The sequence below is a fragment of the Myotis nattereri genome (genome assembly GCF_964212035.1).
Source record: "Myotis nattereri genome assembly, chromosome: 4".
Lineage (NCBI taxonomy): Eukaryota > Metazoa > Chordata > Mammalia > Chiroptera > Vespertilionidae > Myotis > Myotis nattereri.
Window position 1 is genome coordinate 108413553 of NC_138079.1, and position 21320 is coordinate 108434872.

Below are 21320 nucleotides of genomic sequence, written 5' to 3' on the forward strand. Positions count from 1 at the left end.
GACAATGCTTCTTAAAAATTTTGAAATATTATTAAATTGTCCAAAGCAAAGAAAGGCAAAGCCATAAACATGTTTAAAAAAACAACAACAGAACAGCCTTCCCCGTTGGATACCCAGCTGTTTCTTCTAAGAATTAAACTAGTTAAATTAATTCAATAAATTATATTCAGGATAAAAATTGGGCATTGAACGGTTTGTTCATGAAAACACTCCTATTGCCACATCCAATTAATAACTAAGACAATACATTCCAATGACACCTAATGAAAATGTCACTGTCAAGATCATTTGCAGACAGAAATCAGTTCCTTATGAGGGAAAGTGGGAATATACTCGAAAGGCACTGCCAAATGTTCCAGGCACACACACTCATACACAATGCATCTAATGGACTTGGATTTCATGCCTGCTCAGATCAATCCCTGCTAAGGCCAAACGTAGTACCTAGTATTTAGAGCATGGTCATTAACACTTGCTGTATTTCTGAGGATGTTTTATTCCAATAATAGAAGAAAAAGTGCAGCTTGACTCAGAAGAACTGAGATAAGTGTACAGCATCCCCACCCGACACCACCTTTCCAATTCTGCCTTCGGCAGCATTCCTAACAGAACAAAGTGTGCAGGACTCCACCCAATCCGCCGAAGGCAGAGCTGCTCCCTGATGGTGAACACCTTACCTATACTTTTCTTCCCTATAAGCTTCTGGGTTAGAGTAAAGCAGGCTTCTGTGTGCACAGCAAATACTGTTAAACACATCTTATCAAAGTAAGCTGAAACAAGGCCCACAGTTCTGTGAAGTGTTTGTAAGACCATCCGACTCCACAAAGTAACAACTCACCGGAGCCGCCTGCCTCTGGGGTGGAGATGGCACTTGCAGACGGCAGCAGCTGGTGCACCTGTGCTTGCTGGTCTGAGCGGCTGCTGCCATTCGGGACATTTTTGTTCCACATGTTCACATTCTTATAGTTGTATTTGTTGGGATCTCCCCATGCTGAGGTTCCGTCATCAATGTCCATTTTGCGCCGTATGGACTCCGGGGATGGTTCCTCCCAGCCTGTGGGTTCTTCTTCTTTTGCTGGGGCTGGAATAGGTCCGCCCAGCCAGCCTGTACCAGAGGGTTTGCCTGGAGCCGGAGGGACTCCCCAAGACCCAACAATGTCTGGTTGCTTGTTCCAGTCTGGAGAGCTGACTGGCTTTGCCGAATCTCCCCAACCCAGCGACTGACTAGACTTTGGAGGATCTCCCCACCCCTGGGAAGAGTTAGATTTAGAAGATTCATCCCATCCTGATGAATTATTTGGATTTATATTATTTCCCCAAGTAAAAGAACTAGTTTTACCAAGTTCATTCCAACCAGAAACAGACCTGTCACTGTCACTACCTCCTGAGCTAGATTTCTTATTCGCCTCACCCCAATGGTTACTCCTTGATGTGTCTCCCCAGCTGTCACTGGCAGAAACAGACCACGCTTGGTTTGACTTCTGTCCCTCGCCCCAGCCCTGTTTGTTCTTTTGTGAATCACTCCACATGGGCTTCTCGTCTTTGCAGTGCCCCCACTGATTGCTCTTGACCGTTCCTGTAGCAGCAGAATCCTCTTCCCACCCCCCCTGGCAGTTTGAGCCTTTGGAATCTCCCCACCTCAGAGCAGGCTTGGGATCTCCCCACCCCGATACAGATGAGGTATCATTACTGTTAGGGCTAGTCTTGTCTATACATGCCCCTGAGTTAAAAGTCTGTGTTGCAGAGCTTCCCCAAGCCTCTGTCCCATTGTCAGTCTTTCTTTCCCCTCTAGGTGATGTCTCAGTATCCCAGGCAGTATTCTGCTTAATAGGAGTCTGTCCCCAACCAGAGTTGGATAGGACACGTGGATCTAAGTCAGTTCTGTTAACAATGCTTTGGAGTAATGTGTGCTGATCAATTCTTCTTCTGTCTCTACTCGGAGTCTCCCCAGTTACTTTTTCTTCGAGGCGTCCAGTGCTCTCTGTACTACCTTCACTGTCCACTGTACCTCCTGTTTTGGCCCACATGCTGTTTTGCTCATTTGTTTGAGATGTGGCAGAACCCTGATCCTCTTCCTCAGTAGAATTCCATCCGTTTGTAAACTTCTTACCATTGCCGTTTGCACTGTCACTGGAATGCTGATTGCCAGGCAGTTTGCTCCACTCCACGCTGGGTACATTAGTGCCAGTGTTTTGTGCAGGAGTTCCCCATCCTCTTCGACTTCCTCCCAAGTTTGCACCATTTCCACTTCCCCAGGATGCACTCTGGGAATTTGTGGCCCCAGACTCCCACAGGCCTCCTCCTTTATTTGAGTTGACTGGAAAGTTCGTGCCCACAGGCCCATTCATGCCAGGCTGCATCAGAGTTGTGTTCACAGTGTCACCATCAGCTTGGCCGTCGGGGCTTGCACATTTGTCTCCAGAGTAGTTAGAACCATAGGCACCCCAGGTAGTACCATAAGAGCCTGCACTTTTTGACTCTCCATTGCTAAGGTGAGGAAGGGAAGTGCCATTCATAACCGATGGAACCTGTATCTGAGGATGGTTCATTGTGCTCACACGCCAGGCCCCCGAGTTACTGGGCAGCTCATTATTCTGTACTGAACCGGAGTTTGGTAAACTAGAGGTCATAAAGTTAGTAGTGTTATTTGGTCCAGTCATTTCAGTGGTGATATTCTGAGGTTGACCACTGAATGAAATCTTCTGTGTACCACTTACTTCGGATTCACAAGTTTCCTGAAGGCTTCCCCAGGTACCATGGGTAGAAGAACCACCCACTTTAGAGTTAATACTCTGATTGTTAGGCATCTGGCCTATGGTACTGCACTGAATATTGATGCCAGGACTACTACTCCCTACAGGCCCTTTTAGGGCAAGTCCGTTGTTCTCTAATACTGGCCAGGCACCATGGTTGCTAGCTGAAGTCAAAGTGCTTGGATTTACCCCTCCATTTGATGAAGAGCTTACAGTGCCCCAAGCACTCACTCTATTGTTGCTACTTTCTGACTTGCTTTCAGGAGCATCCACAGAGACCTGACATGTGCTTATTACGGCTCCATGGGAGAAGCCCCAGGGCCCAGTACTACTTCCACGACCCAAACTATTGCTGCTGCCGCCAACCACAAACTTGTTTTGGGAACCAAGTCCAGTGCTGTTTCGAAGGACATCTTTCTCACCACCTGTGCTCCCTGAAGCCATGATAGTGATGTTTCTTTCTGATTCAGTACTGGAGGCAGAATCAGCATCCATACATTCTGAAGCCAACTCTGGATCACTGCCAAGGACCAAGGGCCATGCTTCTTTCTCAGGGGAGTTGTTTACAACAGCATCCTTAGAGTCTGTGCTGGAGTTGCTCGAAGAAGACACAGGTCCACGCTGAGAATTTTCATAATGAGATCCGGAAGCGTTGTGGTTAGTATCTAAAATAAAAGTACAAAAGTTTATGTAGTGTTTGAAAAACTGATTCGCCATGTATGTGGCTATGATACATGTATGGGGTTACTCAACATCAACAAGATATTACTATTTGGCAGTACAGCCCTAGCTGGTTTGGCTCAGTGGATAGAGTGTCGGCCTGTAGACCAAAGGATCCTGGGTTTGATTCCGATCAAGGGCACTGCCGTACCTTGGTTGTCCTCCCTGGCCTGGGTGTGTGCAGGAGGCAACCAATCGATGTGTTTCTCTCACATCAATGTTTCTCTCTCTTTCCCTCTCTCTTCCACTCTCTCTCTCCGAAAAAAAAAAAAAATCAATGGAAAAATATCCTTGGGTGAGGATTAAAAAAAATAGATTAATTTTAAAAAAGACGAACTAATTTCTTAAAAACAAAACAAAACAAAACTTGGCAGTACGGTTACAAGGGCAATGGTTATATCACATCCACCAATCAGTTCCACTCAGGCAGGTAGGTCTGCACTTTGCTCACCAATGTTGTCCTAAGAGCCTAGAGCAGTATCTGGAACATAAGAGCTACTCAATAAATATTTGCTGAATGAATTAATTCCTAACTTATCAGCAAGTAGAAGAAGTTCAAGTGAGGAAGGATGAGGTGGTAGTAATGCATTATTAGTGTGTATGAAGCAATCCAGGCTTAGAGAACCGACATGGGAAAAGAGTCTGAGATGCAGATGGGTAAGGGCAAATGAACAGGCCAAACTTAAGGAAATGTATTAGAAATGCAGGGATGGACAAAAGTACATTTACAGTTGCAATACAAATACAATAATTAATAACTAATACAAGAATAAACTGTCACATATTCACAACTGTAAAACCTACTTTGGCCCACTCCTGTATATTAGGAAATCTTTCCCTAGCCTTTCTTTCTTGGAACAACTGTTTATTTATTTTTAAAATATATTTTTATTGACTTCAGAGAGAGGAAAGGAGAGGGAGGGAATCATCGATCGGCTGCCTCGTGCACGCCCCACACTGGGGATCAAGCTCACAATCTGGGCATGTGCCCTGACCAGGAATCGAAACGAATCCTGACCTCCTGGTTCATAGGTCAATGCTCAACCACTGAGCCACGGCAGCCGGGCTGCAGTGCTTTTAACACACATGCTCAAGCCATGCCCTATACCTAGTGAACCCACCACTGGGTTGTAGGCCTAGAAAATAAACGTAACTCACTATTAGGATATTACTAATAGAAAAATCAGTTCCTATTAGTAACATCATTTTCTCTCAAAGCACAACTGTTAAGCAGCAAAAGGTGATGGAATGAGAGAGAGTAGCAGAAAAAAGGACTACTACAGAGACACCAAAAATGTATACATAATTCAACATAGATTTATTTAAAGTTCTATAAGTGACTGATTTTTACTCCGTTTAAGAATCATGCAAAAAAATATATATATTTCAGAGAGGGAGATAGAAAAAAATGATGAGAGAGAATCATTAATCGGCTGCCTCCTTCATCCCCCCCACCGGGAATCGAGCCCGCAACCCAGGCATGTGCCCTGACTGGGGATTCAACCGTGAACCAGGTTGATGCTCAACCACTGATCCGCAATGGCTGGGCAAGAACCATTTTTTTAAGCTGACATCTTTCAGGGTATCAAAAAGCCAGTCCGTCATACTAGATAAAAAGAAATCAGCATGCCAGCACCTGAACTACCAGCAACACTACTCAGCACTACGGCCCATGTGCTTCATGGGCACTTTGTCACTGAGTCCTCGAAGCAACACTAGAGCACAGGCAACTGGCAACCGCCCCCCCTCGAAGTACCTTCTCCCCAAAGAAAATAATAATCCCACTTATTTACTCATTTTCCTCATCTCGGTAAGATTTATCCTTGATTCCTTCCTGTGCACAGCAAATTCAAACGTCACCAAGCCCCAAATTCATCCACTTTTCTCCAAATCTAAAGCAATGAAGCCACCATCATCGTCTCTTTATCAGCTATAGCAAAAGTACTTCTGTTGCCATTATTTGCTCTTTGGTGTATGTGTGTGTGTGTGTGTGTGTGTGTGCGCGCGCGCGCGCACGCGTGTGTATATGTGTTGCCACATCCATTCAGCAGGAATAAGAATATAAGATTGGGAATATCAGACAAAACCACCCAAGCTGAAAATAGAGGGAGGGACCTGGAATTTATCAATGAAACATCAGATGCATTCCCATAACCAGAAAAAGATGGAATATTTGTCATCAGCACCACTAAACAGTCTTGTGCTGGAAATACTAACCAATGAAATATGACCCCAAAATGAGGTAAAGATAGTAGAAAAGAAACAAAAAAGATTGACATTTTAAAAATAATAGTTTTCCATATTCCAGGAATAATCAACAAGAAAATATAATGGGAAAAAAAGAGCTTCATTGTAGCAGTCACAAAAAAACTATAAAGCAACCTGGAATAAAGCTACAAAAACCCTTCAAGCAACATGTGATGGAATTTATTGCATGCCATATTGAAGGCAACTTGATGGGTACGGAAATTTTCTCAACAGGAACCTGTAACAATGTTTGAAGTTTAATCCAATTATAAGAAATCGCTAACAAGAATCTGTAACTTGATTGGGAGTGATTAAAAAGTCATATAAAACAAATGAGAATTTTTAAAAATCTCAAAAAGAGTGGCCAAGTGGGAGGGGGCAGGCGACTTGCATCCCTTGAGTTGAATAGCACTGCCCTGCCAGAGCATCTAAGCACTCCAACTGAGCAGAGAGAGACCCAGAGGCATGCCACAGGTTAGCTTCTTAAATCCGCAGGAGAAAAGGTAGGTACAATACTTTAAAAAGGTTTTTTAAAATGAGGCAATTTTCCAATAAATCTAAGTGTTAAAAGAGGAAAACATGAAGTTATCAGCGAATGAGAACTTCTATACATAAAATCAAAGAAATTTTAAAAATGGCAGGCTTGACTACTTGCCAAAAAAGTGAAGCTTTTAAAATGTCAACATACATCAAAAGCGAAAAAAAGAAAAAAAAAGCCAGCAAAATACACATTTTGCAAACTAACTCTATCATAGACCTTGAATTGCTAGTAAAAATTTCTCTCAGAATCTGGTCCCAACTTCGTTTGGAGATGGTGGGTGGTGTAAATTCTCCTTCTGCTATGTATTCAAGTAAAATAAGGAGAGATGCCGACAGTAATTATTCAATAAAATTTCATTTTTTAACTTGGAACTTAACTTGATACTTCCAAAACCACTAAATTAAAAGACTCTCAAAATTGCATTTACCAAGGGTGAATCACAGGACCTTTTTACTTATGGAAAATGTTGCAGCTTAACTAGAAAACGCAGAGGTGTGTGTGTGTGTGTGTGTGTAGAGATACTAGTCTAACAAGCTGTAATAGAATAAGACTCCTCAGCAATCACAACTAAAACGTTTCCCAGTCAGACTATTTCAGAATTGGAAGACAATCTAGTTCCTTAAAAACAAGGAAGCTAAAACCCATCATTATAAATGATCTGGAGAACACATGTATAGAAACATGATTAAATAGAAGATGACCATAAAACTCTTACAGGAAAGAGTAAGGAAGAGTAAGAAACAGTAAAAAGCAGGTGGAACAAAGGGCACAGTGGAGTTTTGCTGAGTGCATGCAAAATACAAAATTTTATACATTGCACTGCTGAGGCAACTAAGATTTGGATGACTGTACTTCACTGAGAAACAGCTGAAGTCCAAAATGTCACCAGCATCCTGCTCTCGCACACAATTACCTCGATAGTGGAGCAGCGCGCGCACTACCCCTGAGAAAGAATGCAAGAGTGCACCACACAGCACCGGCCCAGGACCCCCAGCGAGCATGTGTGGGGCAGGACAAAGACTGCGGGTAAGTCAAGTGATTTATTCAGGATGAAGTTAGAGCCAGGAAAATTCATATATTTTTCTTATTAAATTTTTAGCATATTCAGGTAAATATGTGCTTTCTGCCTTGAAGACTTTCAATCTCTCCAGAAAGGAAAGACCTTAAGAAATAAATAATACTTGAAGTTTTACAGTATTTCCAGAAAGTATGAAATAGTATCATTGGAAATACGAGAATCTTAGATGTATAATTTCGAACATCACTTACATGAGAAAGTACAAAATGTTTCAGGCATTCTAGCTTCTAGTCCAGGGTTTGGCAAACTTCTGTAAAAGTCCAATCAGTAAATATTTTAAGTTTTGCCAGCCAAGTGTTTCCTGTGGCAACTACTCTGCCAATGAATACTCTGTCACTGTAGCTTGAAAGCAGTCAGACAACAGGCCACAGGCCAACCTCTGTTCTAGATTAAAGATAATGGTGACACCACAACTAAATGCAACATGTGGACCATGACTGGGTTCTGGTTTGAGAACTGGGGTGGGGGACGTGGGGGACAGCTAAAGGGCATTCTAGGGCTGGGACTCTAGACAGGAGGGCGAGTGCCTCAGCCAGGCCAATGGTGGCAGCAGTGCAGACGAGAGAGAAAAGCTCAGAGACATTTGGAGTTAAAATCAGCAGGGCATGGTAAACCCATGACCTTAAGAAGGAAGAGGGGAGTCAAGCATGGTTTTAAGATTTCTACATGGGTGATTGGATGAATGGGGATGCCAAACTTTTGAGCAATGGCATGAGGAGGAGAAACTGGCATGTGCTAAGATAATGAGTTCAGTTTTGGACAAGTTGAGCATGAGGGGCCTCAAATCAGCTGAAGACATCCAGACTGGAACACGTGAACCTAAAAATGTGAGTGATCTGAAACAAAGCTACTGGAAGGAATAAAACCTGAAAACTGGTCAATGAAAAATGAAAGGGCTGCCCTGACCGGTTTGGCTCAGTGGATAGAGCGTCGGCCTGCGGACTGAAGGGTCCCAGGTTCGGTCCTGGTCAAGGGCATGTACCTTGGTTGCGGGCACATCCCCAGTAGGGAGTGTGCAGGAGGCAGATGATCGATGTCTCTCTCATTGATGTTTCTAACTCTCTATCCCTCTCCCTTCCTCTCTGTAAAAAAAATCAATAAAATATATTACAAAAAATGAAAGGGCTTTAAGGAGAAAGTGATCAACAATAAAACATGTAGATACCTATTAAAAGTCTGTTTTTTATCACATTTAAAAGTAAAATCAAGCCTGTACTTGATATTAACAGATCAGTGAGTGACCTTGGAAAGAGCTATGTTATTAGTCAAGTGAGTAGAGTCAGATTACGAAGGACTGAAGTAAATTGTAAGTACAGGCTACTCCTTCAAGAACTCTGAGACAAAGTGGAGGAAAGAAATTCTAGAATGGTCTCAACAGAATGGGAGTTTAAAGGAACTTATTTTAAAGAGTGACAGAGACTTGAGTATGTTCATAGACCAAGGGGAAGGTACAAGTTGGGCGAGAAATGGAAGTTACAGAACAGCAAGGATATGTACCACATTCACTGAAAAGACAGTGAGCCTGGCCGGTGTGCTCAATGGTTGAGTGCTGGTCTATGAACCAGGAGGTCATGGTTCGATTCGCAGACATGGCACATGCCTGGGTTGCATGCTCGATCTCCAGTAGGGGGGGAGTGCAGGAGGCAGCCAATTGATGATTTGCTCTCATCATTAATGTTTCTAACGCCCTCTCCCTTCCTCTCTCTGAAGTCAATAAAAACATAAAAAAGAAAAGACAGTGAAGAGCACAGGTGGAGGAACAGTATTTTATTCTTTAGACATCACTGGAAATTTTAATGTTAACATTTTTTTCATTAATATTTCCCCCAAGTCTTGGTGTTTCACCATCATAGCTCAATGTCCCTGAGCTCCTTTAAAAAAAAATTCTAAAGCAAGAAAGGGTACAAAGAGTCCTATACAAACACCTGCATGGCGCTCACCTTAAGAAATATACTACTCGCTTTAGTATGAAACCCCTGTGTAACCCTTCTGATTACTAGATATCTCCTTCCTTTCCCACTGCATAACCAAGTGGTAACTTCTCAAAATGCTATTTTAATTCATCACTAAGCAATACATTGTTGCTTTGTGTGTTTTATATTTTATATAAGTGATACCATACTGTGAACAAACAGAAAGACATCCTTGGGACAACCAGTAGAAATGTGAGTGTCCCCCTTTTGCTTAAGGGTGATCATAGTACCACGGCTGTATAGGAGACTGTCCTTATTATTAGGAAATTACCTGTGGAAGTACTTAAGATGAAGAGAAATGAATGTTTGAGCACACATGTATGTCTATATGATGGGGGGAGGGTGTGCATAGGTAAGTAGTAACAACTGATAGATTTGGGTGGATGGCATACAGAGGTTCACTGTTCTATTCGTTCAATGTCTCTGTACTTATCATGTAAGCTCTATGATAAAATGTGGGTTGGGAACCCTTTGGCCCATAGGAACAAAGCTGCAGCCAGCCCTGTTAAGCATTGGTCCTCCACAAATTCCAGTGTCATTTGGGCAGTAGCAGGGCCTGATGCCTCATGGCTCTAAGGAATCAACTGCAAAAGGTCTCAGAGCATCAGCTGAAACCGTCACTAAGTGTTTAAGTTCAGCTTGCAGAGTTGTTTGGTTTGACTAGCACAGAGTTCTAAAAAACGTGACATGAGAATGTAAAGATATTTCAGGCAGGGTACAAAAATCAGAACATTTACCCTGGTCCCATCACTCCCTTTCACCTTTTACATCACTTACCTGCCAGCTTGTGAAGGCATTTTAGTTTGCGACCTCTGATTTATAAAGTACCCAATCTCATATAGGCACTGTTCCCACTCCCAGACTGCACTGGATAAATGAGAACTGCATTATATGAGGAAAAGGGAGACACATCCAGCATTGCACAAACCTCTGACTACATTTCTATGTATGTAATGAATGTAGTTATTTAAATGTCAATTCTACTCCATTAACTATCTCTATTCAGGAAACAAAAAGCCAAATGTAAATACAAATAGACAAAAATGAAAACAGATCGACCCCCACAATTCTGAACTGCATACAGTTCGCAACACAGAATGTCTGTTTCTGGGCCACTGCTTGTGCTGCGATGCTGTCCGCAACACTGCTCCTCACAACCACCAGGCTAAATTAAGGGTTGGTCACTATATTGCTATATTAACCTTTCAGGAGCTGGGACACAGTTAACTGTTTAAGAAGTCTTCCCTGATTCACAGATACCCAGTGGTCTATTCTGTGGCTAAAGTTTCTACAACCATTCCTAGTAGCACCACAAAGAAATTTTAATGTAAATGTGTGACATCTGCTGGTAGGTGGGAATTCACAAATGTTTAGAGACAAAAGCACAAATCTGGTTCTCCTGCAGAATGCTTTTCCTCAACATCTGCACTCTAGTTGTTGGGACTAGCTCAGACAGCAGTCAGGCGGCTGCACCCTCACTTCCATCCACCCTCCACATGAATGCTGTTCGCGCTTGTCAGGTCCTTTTGGAACAGGTGGGACACTTTTCCTTCTCAGACTCTTTTGAAGACATCTCCTATGCCCACATCTTAGGCCTTCTTGTCATCTGAATGTACATCGGTAACGCTTTTGGATTTTTTGAACCATATCCCTTTTTCAGAAACAAGACTCTTATACTCCAGTTGTTTACATTTCAAAAACAGCTTTGTTCTTTCATTTCCCAAACTGAAAAATAATATATTCAACATATATCATTTTCTCAACTTACCACCCACTTCCCTGTTTAATTACCATACCACCATTTGCTTAGCTTGCAGTAGGTACTCAAGTATTTATTGTATAATAACCTCTCTTAAGGTTTTAACTGCATTTTTCATATTATACTGATGACTCAATACATCTGCTTCCAATCCGACTTCACAGATGAACTTGAAACCAACTTATCAATTGTTTAGCATCAGGACTGTGTCTAAAGCAGACTCTCCTTCTGAAAAGTGGAGGTCCTCTGTACAACTTTTGGGGGAGAGAATTCATCCAGTGCCAAATGTTCGGCACTAAGCTATTTGCTTTAACATGTCACTTAATTCAATCCTCAGAGCACTCTTACAGGTTGGACAGTACTGCCTACACTGACAGAGTAGGAAAGAGGCTCAAGTGAGCTGAGTGATCTAGCCAAGCTCACATGGTAATAGCTGTCTGGAGGGGAGGGAGTATTAACTCAGGACGATAATTCAAGTTTTATCCTTTCCAACAACAACGTGCTGTTCTAATTACCTACGCTAGAAAAATTGCACTTTTGTCCTCTTCCTCCTTACCCATCACAGCCAGTATGTTGCCAAAGCACAGCATGGTTGTTATGAGCACAGCTTTGGAGTCAGACAGACATTGCTGAGTCCAGGCCCTGCTACTTATTAGCTGTGAAATACTGTAATACGTAGAGCAGCTCCTGCTCCATAGACAGAGCATAGAAAGGGACAGTGACATCTGCCTGGGACAGTAGAGAGGGCTGCTCGGGTGAGACTCACATACATGGAGCATGTAGGTGGAGCTAGGATACGAAAACCAGGTCCATTTGGCTCCAGAGACTTGATTCATTGCCAGTATGCTCGTGTTGCCATGTGTGGGAACCTTGATTCTCAATTCCCTATCTGGCCTGTGATAAAAGCTTCAAAATATTTTGAAAAGGGAATGGACAAAGCAACCAACCCTCAGAACCTATCATAACAACATGCCGTAACACACGGGGCTTTGAGAAAATTGTAACCACATACTAGATGTACTTTCTGCCTCACAATCATTACTGAGCTGAGAAAAGCCACTCTGAGGCAACAAACGAATGCATGTGCTGTTTGAATACGACTCTCATGAGTGGTAGCCTTTTAATGGCACCTGGGTTACTGAGTGATCTAGGCAAGTTATTTCATGGCTTGGTGCCTCAGTTTCCTCTAATGAAAAGTGGAGAGAAGAACAGCTTACACCTTACAGGGTTGCTGAGAATTAAATGCAATAATATGTCTAACTGCTTAGAATATAACTTGAGGGGAGTGATCAATTTTAGTTATAGTCGCATGATCAATTTTAACTCTAAGCTGCTTATTAAAATAGGTAGAACCTGGAGGGAGAATGATTAAAAGGATTTTTAAAGTAGGATGGGCAGTGACCTTACAGGCAACATTTCAAGACTCCCTATTCATAACTCCCTGTACAGATCGTTATTTTGCTACCCAGATACTAATGAATACAAATACATTACCCCAAAGCCATGAATTCATAAACCTGCTACACCGCTAGTGATGACAGCTGAAGTCTCGTAAGAAGCACCTTCTCTCACCTGACTGGGTTTTGCTGCTCTGCACCTCTCCGTTATTTTGTGGCTGTTGGTTTGTTAAAGCACTGCTTTCTGACTGGCTGCTTAACACTTTAACAGCAGATCCCAGGTTTGCTGCTATGACAGGAAAATGCTGACCCCTCTTTAGAAGCTGCTTATGTTCCTGGTGGCGGAATCGTGGTGGTACTTCACGAGGATACCGAGGCAAGGCCTGTGGTGGCTGCGGCTGCTGTGGCTGTGGCTGCTGCGGCTGCTGCTGTGGCGGCTGCGGCTGCTGCTGACTGTTGGCTGTGGCTCGTTTGGCATTATTATTAGTGCTGGTTGCTGTGGAAGTGCCGTTATTAGAGTTGGCAGGCTGAGGCTGGCTTACACTGGGCTTTATCTGTTCTGGCACTGATCCCGACAAAAGAAAAGGGGTGGAAAAGATTAGCCAGTAAAGTGTACCTCCATAGTTAGCCATCTAAGTAAAAAGGCACTAAGAAAAACAATCCTAAAGGAATGAAACTTTAAATGTGTGGGGACATCCTCATTCACGGGCTCCTTTTCCTGGGAGAGATCACTACCAGCAGTCATTCTGCCTTCTGCTAATTCCCTATCCAGCGAGGTCATGGAGACCACTGCCACTCCTGGGTCCATGACAGCTTGTGCTTACGATCCCTAGTCCATCTTATTCTCTGACCGGAGAACAAGCACTGATTGTACAACTATGGAACTCACAGTGAAGTTCTGGTCACCCTAAAAGAATCCTCGATTCCCTGGTAACTGTTCTTACTCTGCTTCATGTTTAATGTATTTGGCCTCTATTTTTCATCTTTGGAAGACAACACAACACAAGAACAAGAGTAGAAAACAATCTGTCGCCCTGGCCGGTGTGTCTAAGTGGGTAGAGCATCAACCTGCTCACTGAAGGGTCGTGGGTTCAATCCCCAGTCAAGGGCATATACCTGGGTTGCAGGTTTGGTTCCCTGGCTAGGACACGTGCAGGAGGCAACCAATTGATGTGTCATTCTCACATAGATGTTCCTCTCTCCCTCCCTCCCGTCCCCTCTCTCTCTTAAATCAACGGGGAAAAATATCCTCAGGTGAGGCTTGAAAAAGGAAGGAAGGAAGGGAGGAAGGAAGGAAGGAAGGAAGGAAGGGAGGAAGGAAGGAAGGAAGGAAATAATCTATCTGTTTCTTTACAAAAAGGCAAAGTTAATTTTTTTGTGTTAAAATGTAAAGTCTGCATCATACTGAGAACAGGAAAGTAAAGAGAAAGATAACAGGATGAAATCTATGAGACTAATCAAAATTGGAGAAATAAATCTCAGTAGTAGCCATCTGTCTACTGTATGAACAATCAGAAACTATACACAGTGAATTTTTGAACTCCTAGAAGAGATTAAATAAGTAAACAAACGGACAGAAATGCCTTAAACCAGTAAGGTGTGCCCAATCTCTAGAACTACATGGAGACAGCACGGCACAGGAACTTCTGGACGAGACGGACCAGGTTTCCAGCCCAGGCGGCCTTCCCTAAGCTCTGTGCCTTTGGGCGAGTGCAGGAAGCTAACTGAGCTCATGGCTCGGGGATAAAACTGTGCAGGGCTGTCCTTAGGTTACATACGTGGATTGTTCACAGGGCACCAAACACAAGGCTATCTATAAACAGTGGCACAATACCACCTTCAACTTCTGTAGCAGCTTAATGTTTCTGTGAGATTCTGATGCATCTTTACAAATGCCACTGTCACATAAATAAAGTGAAATGTCTCCACATGAGTTGTGAGGACACAGAAAACTGTTCAAGGGTTAAAACCTCCAGGCCTGAAATTAAAACAGCCAAGACTCACTAGCTGGGTTATACCTGTCTTTCTCCTGTGTACACAGTACAGTCTTGTTCTAGTATCCAGCATAATGTAAACACTCAGTAAACAGAAGCTATTACTGTGACCCAAATAAAACAAGTGTTTATTCAAATGCCAACAGTGCGTATGATGCTGTGATAAAGTGTTGGTCACCTGTGTTGCTTCCAATAGTCACCAAATTTCCACTTACACACCCTCAGTTCTACAGCCTCCTCTCATTTAACAATCTAGCCCCACTAGTGTTTCCTTTCTCTGAAAAACTGATGGATTTAGATTATATCACTAATAGTTTTATAAAAATATGTTTGTATTGATTTTTAGAGAGAGAGGAAGGGAGAGGGATAGAAAAATAGAAACATCAATGAGAGAGGAGCATCACTGATCCGCTGCCTTCTGCAAGTCCCCTACCAGGGATCAAGCCCACAAGCTGGGCAGGTATCCTGACCGAGAATTAAGCAGGTGATCTCTTGGTTCCTGGGGAGATGCTCAACCACTGAGCAACACTGGCTGGGCAACACTTTTTTAAAAAAATATATTTTATTGATTTTTTACAGAGAGGAAGGGAGAGGCATAGAGAGTCAGAAGCATGGATGAGAGAGAAACATCAATGAGTCACCTCCTGCACAACCCCTACTGGGGATGTGCCCGCAGCCAAGGTACATGTCCTTGACCAGAATGGAACCTGGGACCCTTCAGTTCGCAGGCCGACGCTCTATCCACTGAGCCAAACAGGTCAGGGCAACACTTTTTTTTTTTTAATTCCTCACCTGAGCATATTTTTCCCACTGATTTTCAAACAGAGTGGAAGAGTGGAAGGAAGGATGGGGGGAGAAAAGAGAGAGTGAGAAACATCAATGTGAGAGAAACACATCAACTGGTTGCCTTCCACATGTGCCCAACTGGAGTTGGGTATCAAAACCATAAGCGAGGTACGTGTCCTTGACTGGGAATTGAACACACAACAATTTGGTCTGTGGGCTGACACTCTAACCACTGAACCAAACCAGCCAGAGCAATACTAATAATTTTTTAAAAATATATTTTATTGATTTTTTACAGAGAGGAAGGGAGTGGGATATAGAGTTAGAAACATTGATCAGCTGCCTCCTGCACATCCCCCACTGGGGATGTGCCCGCAACCAAGGTACATGCCCTTGACCGGAATCGAACCTGGGACCTTTCAGCCCGCAGGCCGATGCTCTATCCACTGAGCCAAACTAATAATTTTTAACATGATTTTCGCCTCTTATTTTAAAAATATATTTATTGACATCAGAGAGGAAGGAAGAGAGAGATAGAGATAGAAGCATCAATGATAAGAGAGAATCACTGATCAGCTGCTTCCTGCATGCCCCACACTGGGGATCAAGCCTGCAACCATGACGTGCGCCCCAATAGGGAATCGAACCATGACCTCCTGGTTCATAGGTCACTGAGCCACACCAGCCAGGCTCCTTTCCATTTTTTTTTTAAGGCAACTGAAAAGCCTCTTATTAATAATCATTTGGGCCAAGTACATTCTGGGTCTAATTGCTTTATGTATGAAATTTTTGTCTCACAAACAATTTAATGCTCCCAGAATGTAGCAATAATGTATATTCCTTTGTCATGAAAAATATAAGCCATTGGATATTCTAAAGTACCTCTGAAACAACAAAAAGTATATGTAATTATAAAATTATAAGAAAAAGAAAACTTTAACTCAGCTTTTACATACTTAGTCCTGGGACTCAGAGTGGTGGTATCTGGCACATGAATATACCTGCAAGTGGTACATCTACCCTCTACTAAAAAACAGGCTTGCCTGCTACTTTATTTAGAGGAAATGATGGTGACAGCAATTTAATACCCAAATAAGATGATATTTGTGTGACAGAGCAATAGGGAAATGTTCTTTAATGCAGTCAAGGAATCAGAAGATAACCTACATAAAACACTGAATGGTCCACATGAAGACATGTATGCGAACCCTGACACTACCTCAAAGTGACTGGGACTTCGGAAGCAGGATGTACATGCCACCCAGCACCTCCACTCCTACGTCAAATAATTGCTGTTCTTATCAGTCAAGTGCCACAGGATACTAAGGCTGAGATAGGTACTCAGTTCTGGGGCGAGAAATAAGTAAAAACATTAAGACAAAAAAATAATGCAGGAAAAAAAAAAACATTTAAGACAATGCAATTATTAAGTACAAAATAAAACTAAATAACCTGAAGTTAAATCTTAAGCGTAAACATGAGATGTAGTAGTAAAGAGCAAAGGAGAAACAGTGTATGTAGGTGGAGTGGAGGGCAAAGTTGTTGGGTAATAACTATAAATAAATACTATAAAATTTATGTAAAATACTGGCTATTTTGCATGTGTAGTTAAAACTTAGGATAATTATATCAGTAAACATGCAAACCATTGGAAGAAGAAAAAAACGAAAAAAGAAAACCTGATCCATTAAACAGATACAGAAAGTGCAACAAAAAGAACTATCCCAATATTGTCGTTAATAAATGTGCATGTGTTAAATTCACTTGTTAATTAAAGCTCTGAAACAGGAGTTAAGAAAATAAAAATCAAACTTAGGGAATATACTTTGCAAAAATTGCTCCTGAGCCCTAGCCGGTTTCACTTAGTGGACAGAGCGTCAGCCTGCGGACTGAAGGGTCCCAGGTTCGATTCAAGTCAAGGACACATGCCTGGGTTGCGGGCTTGATCCCCAAAAGGGGGTGTGCAGGAGGCAGCTAATCAATGATTCTCTCTTATCATTGATGTTTCTATCTCTTTCTACCTCTTCTTTCTTCTCTGAAATCAATAAAAATATGTTTTTAAAAAATTGCTCCTGAAATAAAACAATGCAGGGAAATTGGGAGTTGAGGGGTGGGGATGGGGATGTAGAAACAGATACTACCAAGAAATGCTAACAAAATTTAAAGAAAGCAGCAGTAATATCAGGTTTTTTAAATTCAAGGAGAAAAGCATTATAAAGGATAAGAGATATTCTGTAGTTATTAAAGAACCAATTGAAAAGATATAAATAGCTAAGTACTTTTATATATCAAACCTTAGTCTCAAAATATATAAAAACAAATGGAGACAGAGAAAAACTGAATAAAAGCAAAACAATATACTTTTGAAAACAGATAACATCTTTTTGACAAGTATCCAAGAAACAGTAATAAAAAGTACACACACTTTCTAAAGAAAACATCAACGAACTGCAAAAAGTAGAAGACAGATATTTCTGAATTACAATGCAATCACAGTAGAAACAATAAAACTCGCAAATAAAATTGCCTTAAATAAATTTTGAGTTAAGTAATAAGTACCAAAACTGCAGGGTTATTGAGAAAATAACAGCAGAAACAACATACATAATAAATTTTAAGATATGACTAAACCAGTGCTCAAAGAAAAATTCATAGCCTTAATTATTTTCAGCAAACAAGAATGAATATAATGCATCCAACTCAAATTAAAAGCAAATCAAAGGAAGCAGAAAGGAATTAGTAAAGATAGAAGAGAAATCGATGACTTTAAAAGTGAACCAATAAATCCAAGGCATGGTTCTATGGAAGAATAAACTACTAGTTAACCAAATTTTAAAATAGAAAATCTATTTTAAAATAGATTTTTAAAAATTTAAAATAGAAAACATTTTCTAAAATTAAAATATTTCTTTAAGCTCAACTCTATAAATAATTTGAAAAGCTTGAGGAGGGAAGCATTTAACACTGATCTCAGAAGAAGGAGAAAAATGCACAGATTAATTAGCATAGGAGAAATTTATAAAATCACCAATCAGTATCAGATGGTTTCAATGATCAATATAACCATCCATTCCTTTTTCTCACTAGCATACTTTTAAGAAACAGCATAAGATGGAACATAAACGTAACAGAGTTACCAATAAGTCAGACAAAACTATAGTACTCACAAACAATGGTGGGGCAGGGGGTGGGGGTGGGGGGAGCGACACAGATAGAAACAGTACTTGGAATAAATAAAAAAAAGACAATTTCAAATTTAGAGATTCTAGAAAGTACCAGTACAAGTACCCAAGAAACAGTCATAAGAAGTTCACATACACACACACACACACCCTCTTCTCTCTAAAGAAAACATCAGCAAATGGCAAAAAGTAGAAGACAGATATTTCTTAATTTATTCAGTCTATGCCAATAAAACAGAAAGTACTGGTTCAAAAGACTGGCTGGATTCAAATTATGGCTCTGCAACTTACTAGCTGCATGACCATGATATGACTAAACCACTTATTTTGAGACTAAGGTTTGATATATAAAAGTACTTAGCTATTTACATGGGCAAGGTACTTAAACCACTCTACCTCTGCTTCCTCATCTGTTAAAACGGGAGTATTAATACCTACAAAATGTATGACTGTTGTGAGGCTTTAAAAAGATACTAGGTATAAACCATAATAGGTAAGAATGGTGCTAGCACATGGTTAGAACTCACTAAAAGTTAGTGATTACTATTACCATCTAGGTAATAGTAATTAAGAAAAGAAGGGGGAATAAGGGTGATTCTCCCCACCCCCGGCCCCCTTCCCCAAGTTGCTGGTCTAGAATCTGGGCAAACAGTGGTACCATTACCAAGATATGAAACAGAACACAAAATTTAAGTTTGGGTTCTGGCTGGTTTGGCTCAGTGGATAGAGCATCACCCTGTGGACTGGGGGTCCGAGGTTCAATTTAGGGTCAAGGGCACATGCCCGGGTTGAGGGCTCGGCTCTCGCTGCGAGACATGCAGGAGGCAGCTGGTTGGTGATTCTCTCTCATCACTGATGTTTCTATCCCTCTCTCTCCCTCTCCCCTCCTCTCTGAAATCAATAATAAAAAAAAAATAAAAATTAAGTCTGGGTAGCTGTGAAAGAGAATGAGTTCAGTTTTTTTAAAAATATATTTTATTGATTTTTTACAGAGAGGAAGGGAGAGAGATAGAGAGTTAGAAACATCGATGAGAGAGAAACATCAATTCAGCTGCCTCCTGCACACTCCCTACTGGGGACATGCCCGTAACCAAGGTACATTCCCTTGACTGGAATCGAACCTGGGACCCTTCAGTCTGCAGGCCGACGCTCTATCCACTGAGCCAAACCAGCCAGGGCTGAGTTCAGTTTTTAAATGTTAGGTTTGCTGATACTGTGGGATAGCAATGCTCAAACTTTTTGGTCTCAAGAACCCTTTACACTTTTAAAAGGTATTGTGGGCGTACACCAAAGATCTTTTATGTGGGTTACATCTATAGATATTTACCCTATCAGAAATTTAAAAATATTTAATAATGCATTTAAAAACAAACCCTTTACATATTAAAATACATTTTTTAAGTAGCTACTTTCCCCAAACAAAAAGTTAGTGAGAAACTTGCACTGTTTTACATTTTTTTAATACCTAGCTTAACCGAAGGCAGGTGGATTCCCACATTTCTTTCCAATTTATTGTGATATCCATATTATGTAGCCTCTAGAAAACTCTACTACATACTAGTGAGAGAATAAGAGTGGATAGAACAGTTTTCCTATTATGAAAATAATTTTGACACTGTGGATCTCATGCAAGTTTCAAGCAGCCTCTCAGAGGTCTCAGATAAACTTAGAAAACCATGCTATAGGATAACCATGTGTAGAATGCAACTGAATAGACAGTTCTAGAGTTTAGTGAAAATCTGAACTGAAAGTACGGGTTTAGGATTCGGCATACAGGTGGAAGACCTGTCACAAGCATTGTAGAATGAGAAGATATGACAAGACCTAAAGAATAGGCTTGGCCCTGGCCAGTGTGCTCAGTGGTTAGAGCATTGGCCCATGCACCAAAGAGTCTTAGGTTCAATCCTCGGCTCCATATCATGCGGAGTGAAGTAAGTCAGAGAAAGACAAGTATCACATGATCTCACTCATATGTGGAATCTAATTAACAAAATAAACTGATGAACGGAGTGGATCCAGAGACATGGAAGCATGGAACAGGGTGTGGAATCTTAGAGGGAAGGCGGGGGAGGGAAGGGGAGTAGGAGGTCATCAACCAAAGACCTTGTATGCATATATGCATCACCCATGGACACAGACAGTGGGGTGGTGAAGGCCTGGGGCGGGGGGGCGGGGGGGGGGGCCGAGGTGGGCTGGAAGGGGTCAAGGGGGAAAAAGAGGGGACAAATGTCATACTTTCAACAATAAATATTTATTTTTTTTAAAAAAATCTCAGATCCAGTTGGGAGTGCATTTGGAAGGCAACCAATCACTCTATCTCTCTTGCTTAGATGTCTCTGTCCACCCTCTCCTCTCTCTCTAAAAAAATCAATGGGGGAAAAATATCCTCGGGTGAGGATTAACAACAACAAAAAGAATAGGTTTGCATAGCAAACAGAAGAAAAGAAGCAAAGGCAAGAATAAGTCCTAAGTGCCAGGAGGATGGGAGAGAAGTTATTTATTTATTTCAGTAAACAGCCTCACCATCTATTGTTACTTGAGCAGGGATATCTTCCTCCAGTTCTCACTATCCCACTAGATCTAGTCCGCAGATACCTCCTTGAGATAATTCAAATGCATGCATGCTTCTGTCTCCAACAGCACTGCTTTGATTTAGGCTAGAATCAGTTTACTCTTATAAAAACCTAACTGGTCTCTCTGGATCAAGTCTTGATTACACCCTCCAAACCACGCACCCATACACACTTTTACCCCTTCCCACATCTCTCAGCCTTAAGTTTTCTATATAATTAAAGTGCTTTCAGAATTAATCTAAAGTTCTTAGCATGGCCACTTTTCCAGGTTCATATCCTACTACATCCACAAGCTACATTTCCTTCTCTTCCACACC

General features: G+C 41.6%; 1 protein-coding gene across 1 annotated transcript in view; it reads right to left on the minus strand.

The window, feature by feature from the left end:
• TNRC6A (trinucleotide repeat containing adaptor 6A) overlaps positions 1-21320 on the minus strand; it is a 92696-nt gene that overhangs the window by 26401 nt on the left and 44975 nt on the right. The window contains exons 5-6 of the mRNA XM_081089362.1: positions 12644-13033; positions 839-3418 (exon numbers count right to left, since the gene is read on the minus strand). Coding sequence (XP_080945488.1) covers positions 839-3418; positions 12644-13033 — 2970 coding nt within the window. The remainder of the gene's footprint in view (positions 1-838; positions 3419-12643; positions 13034-21320) is intronic.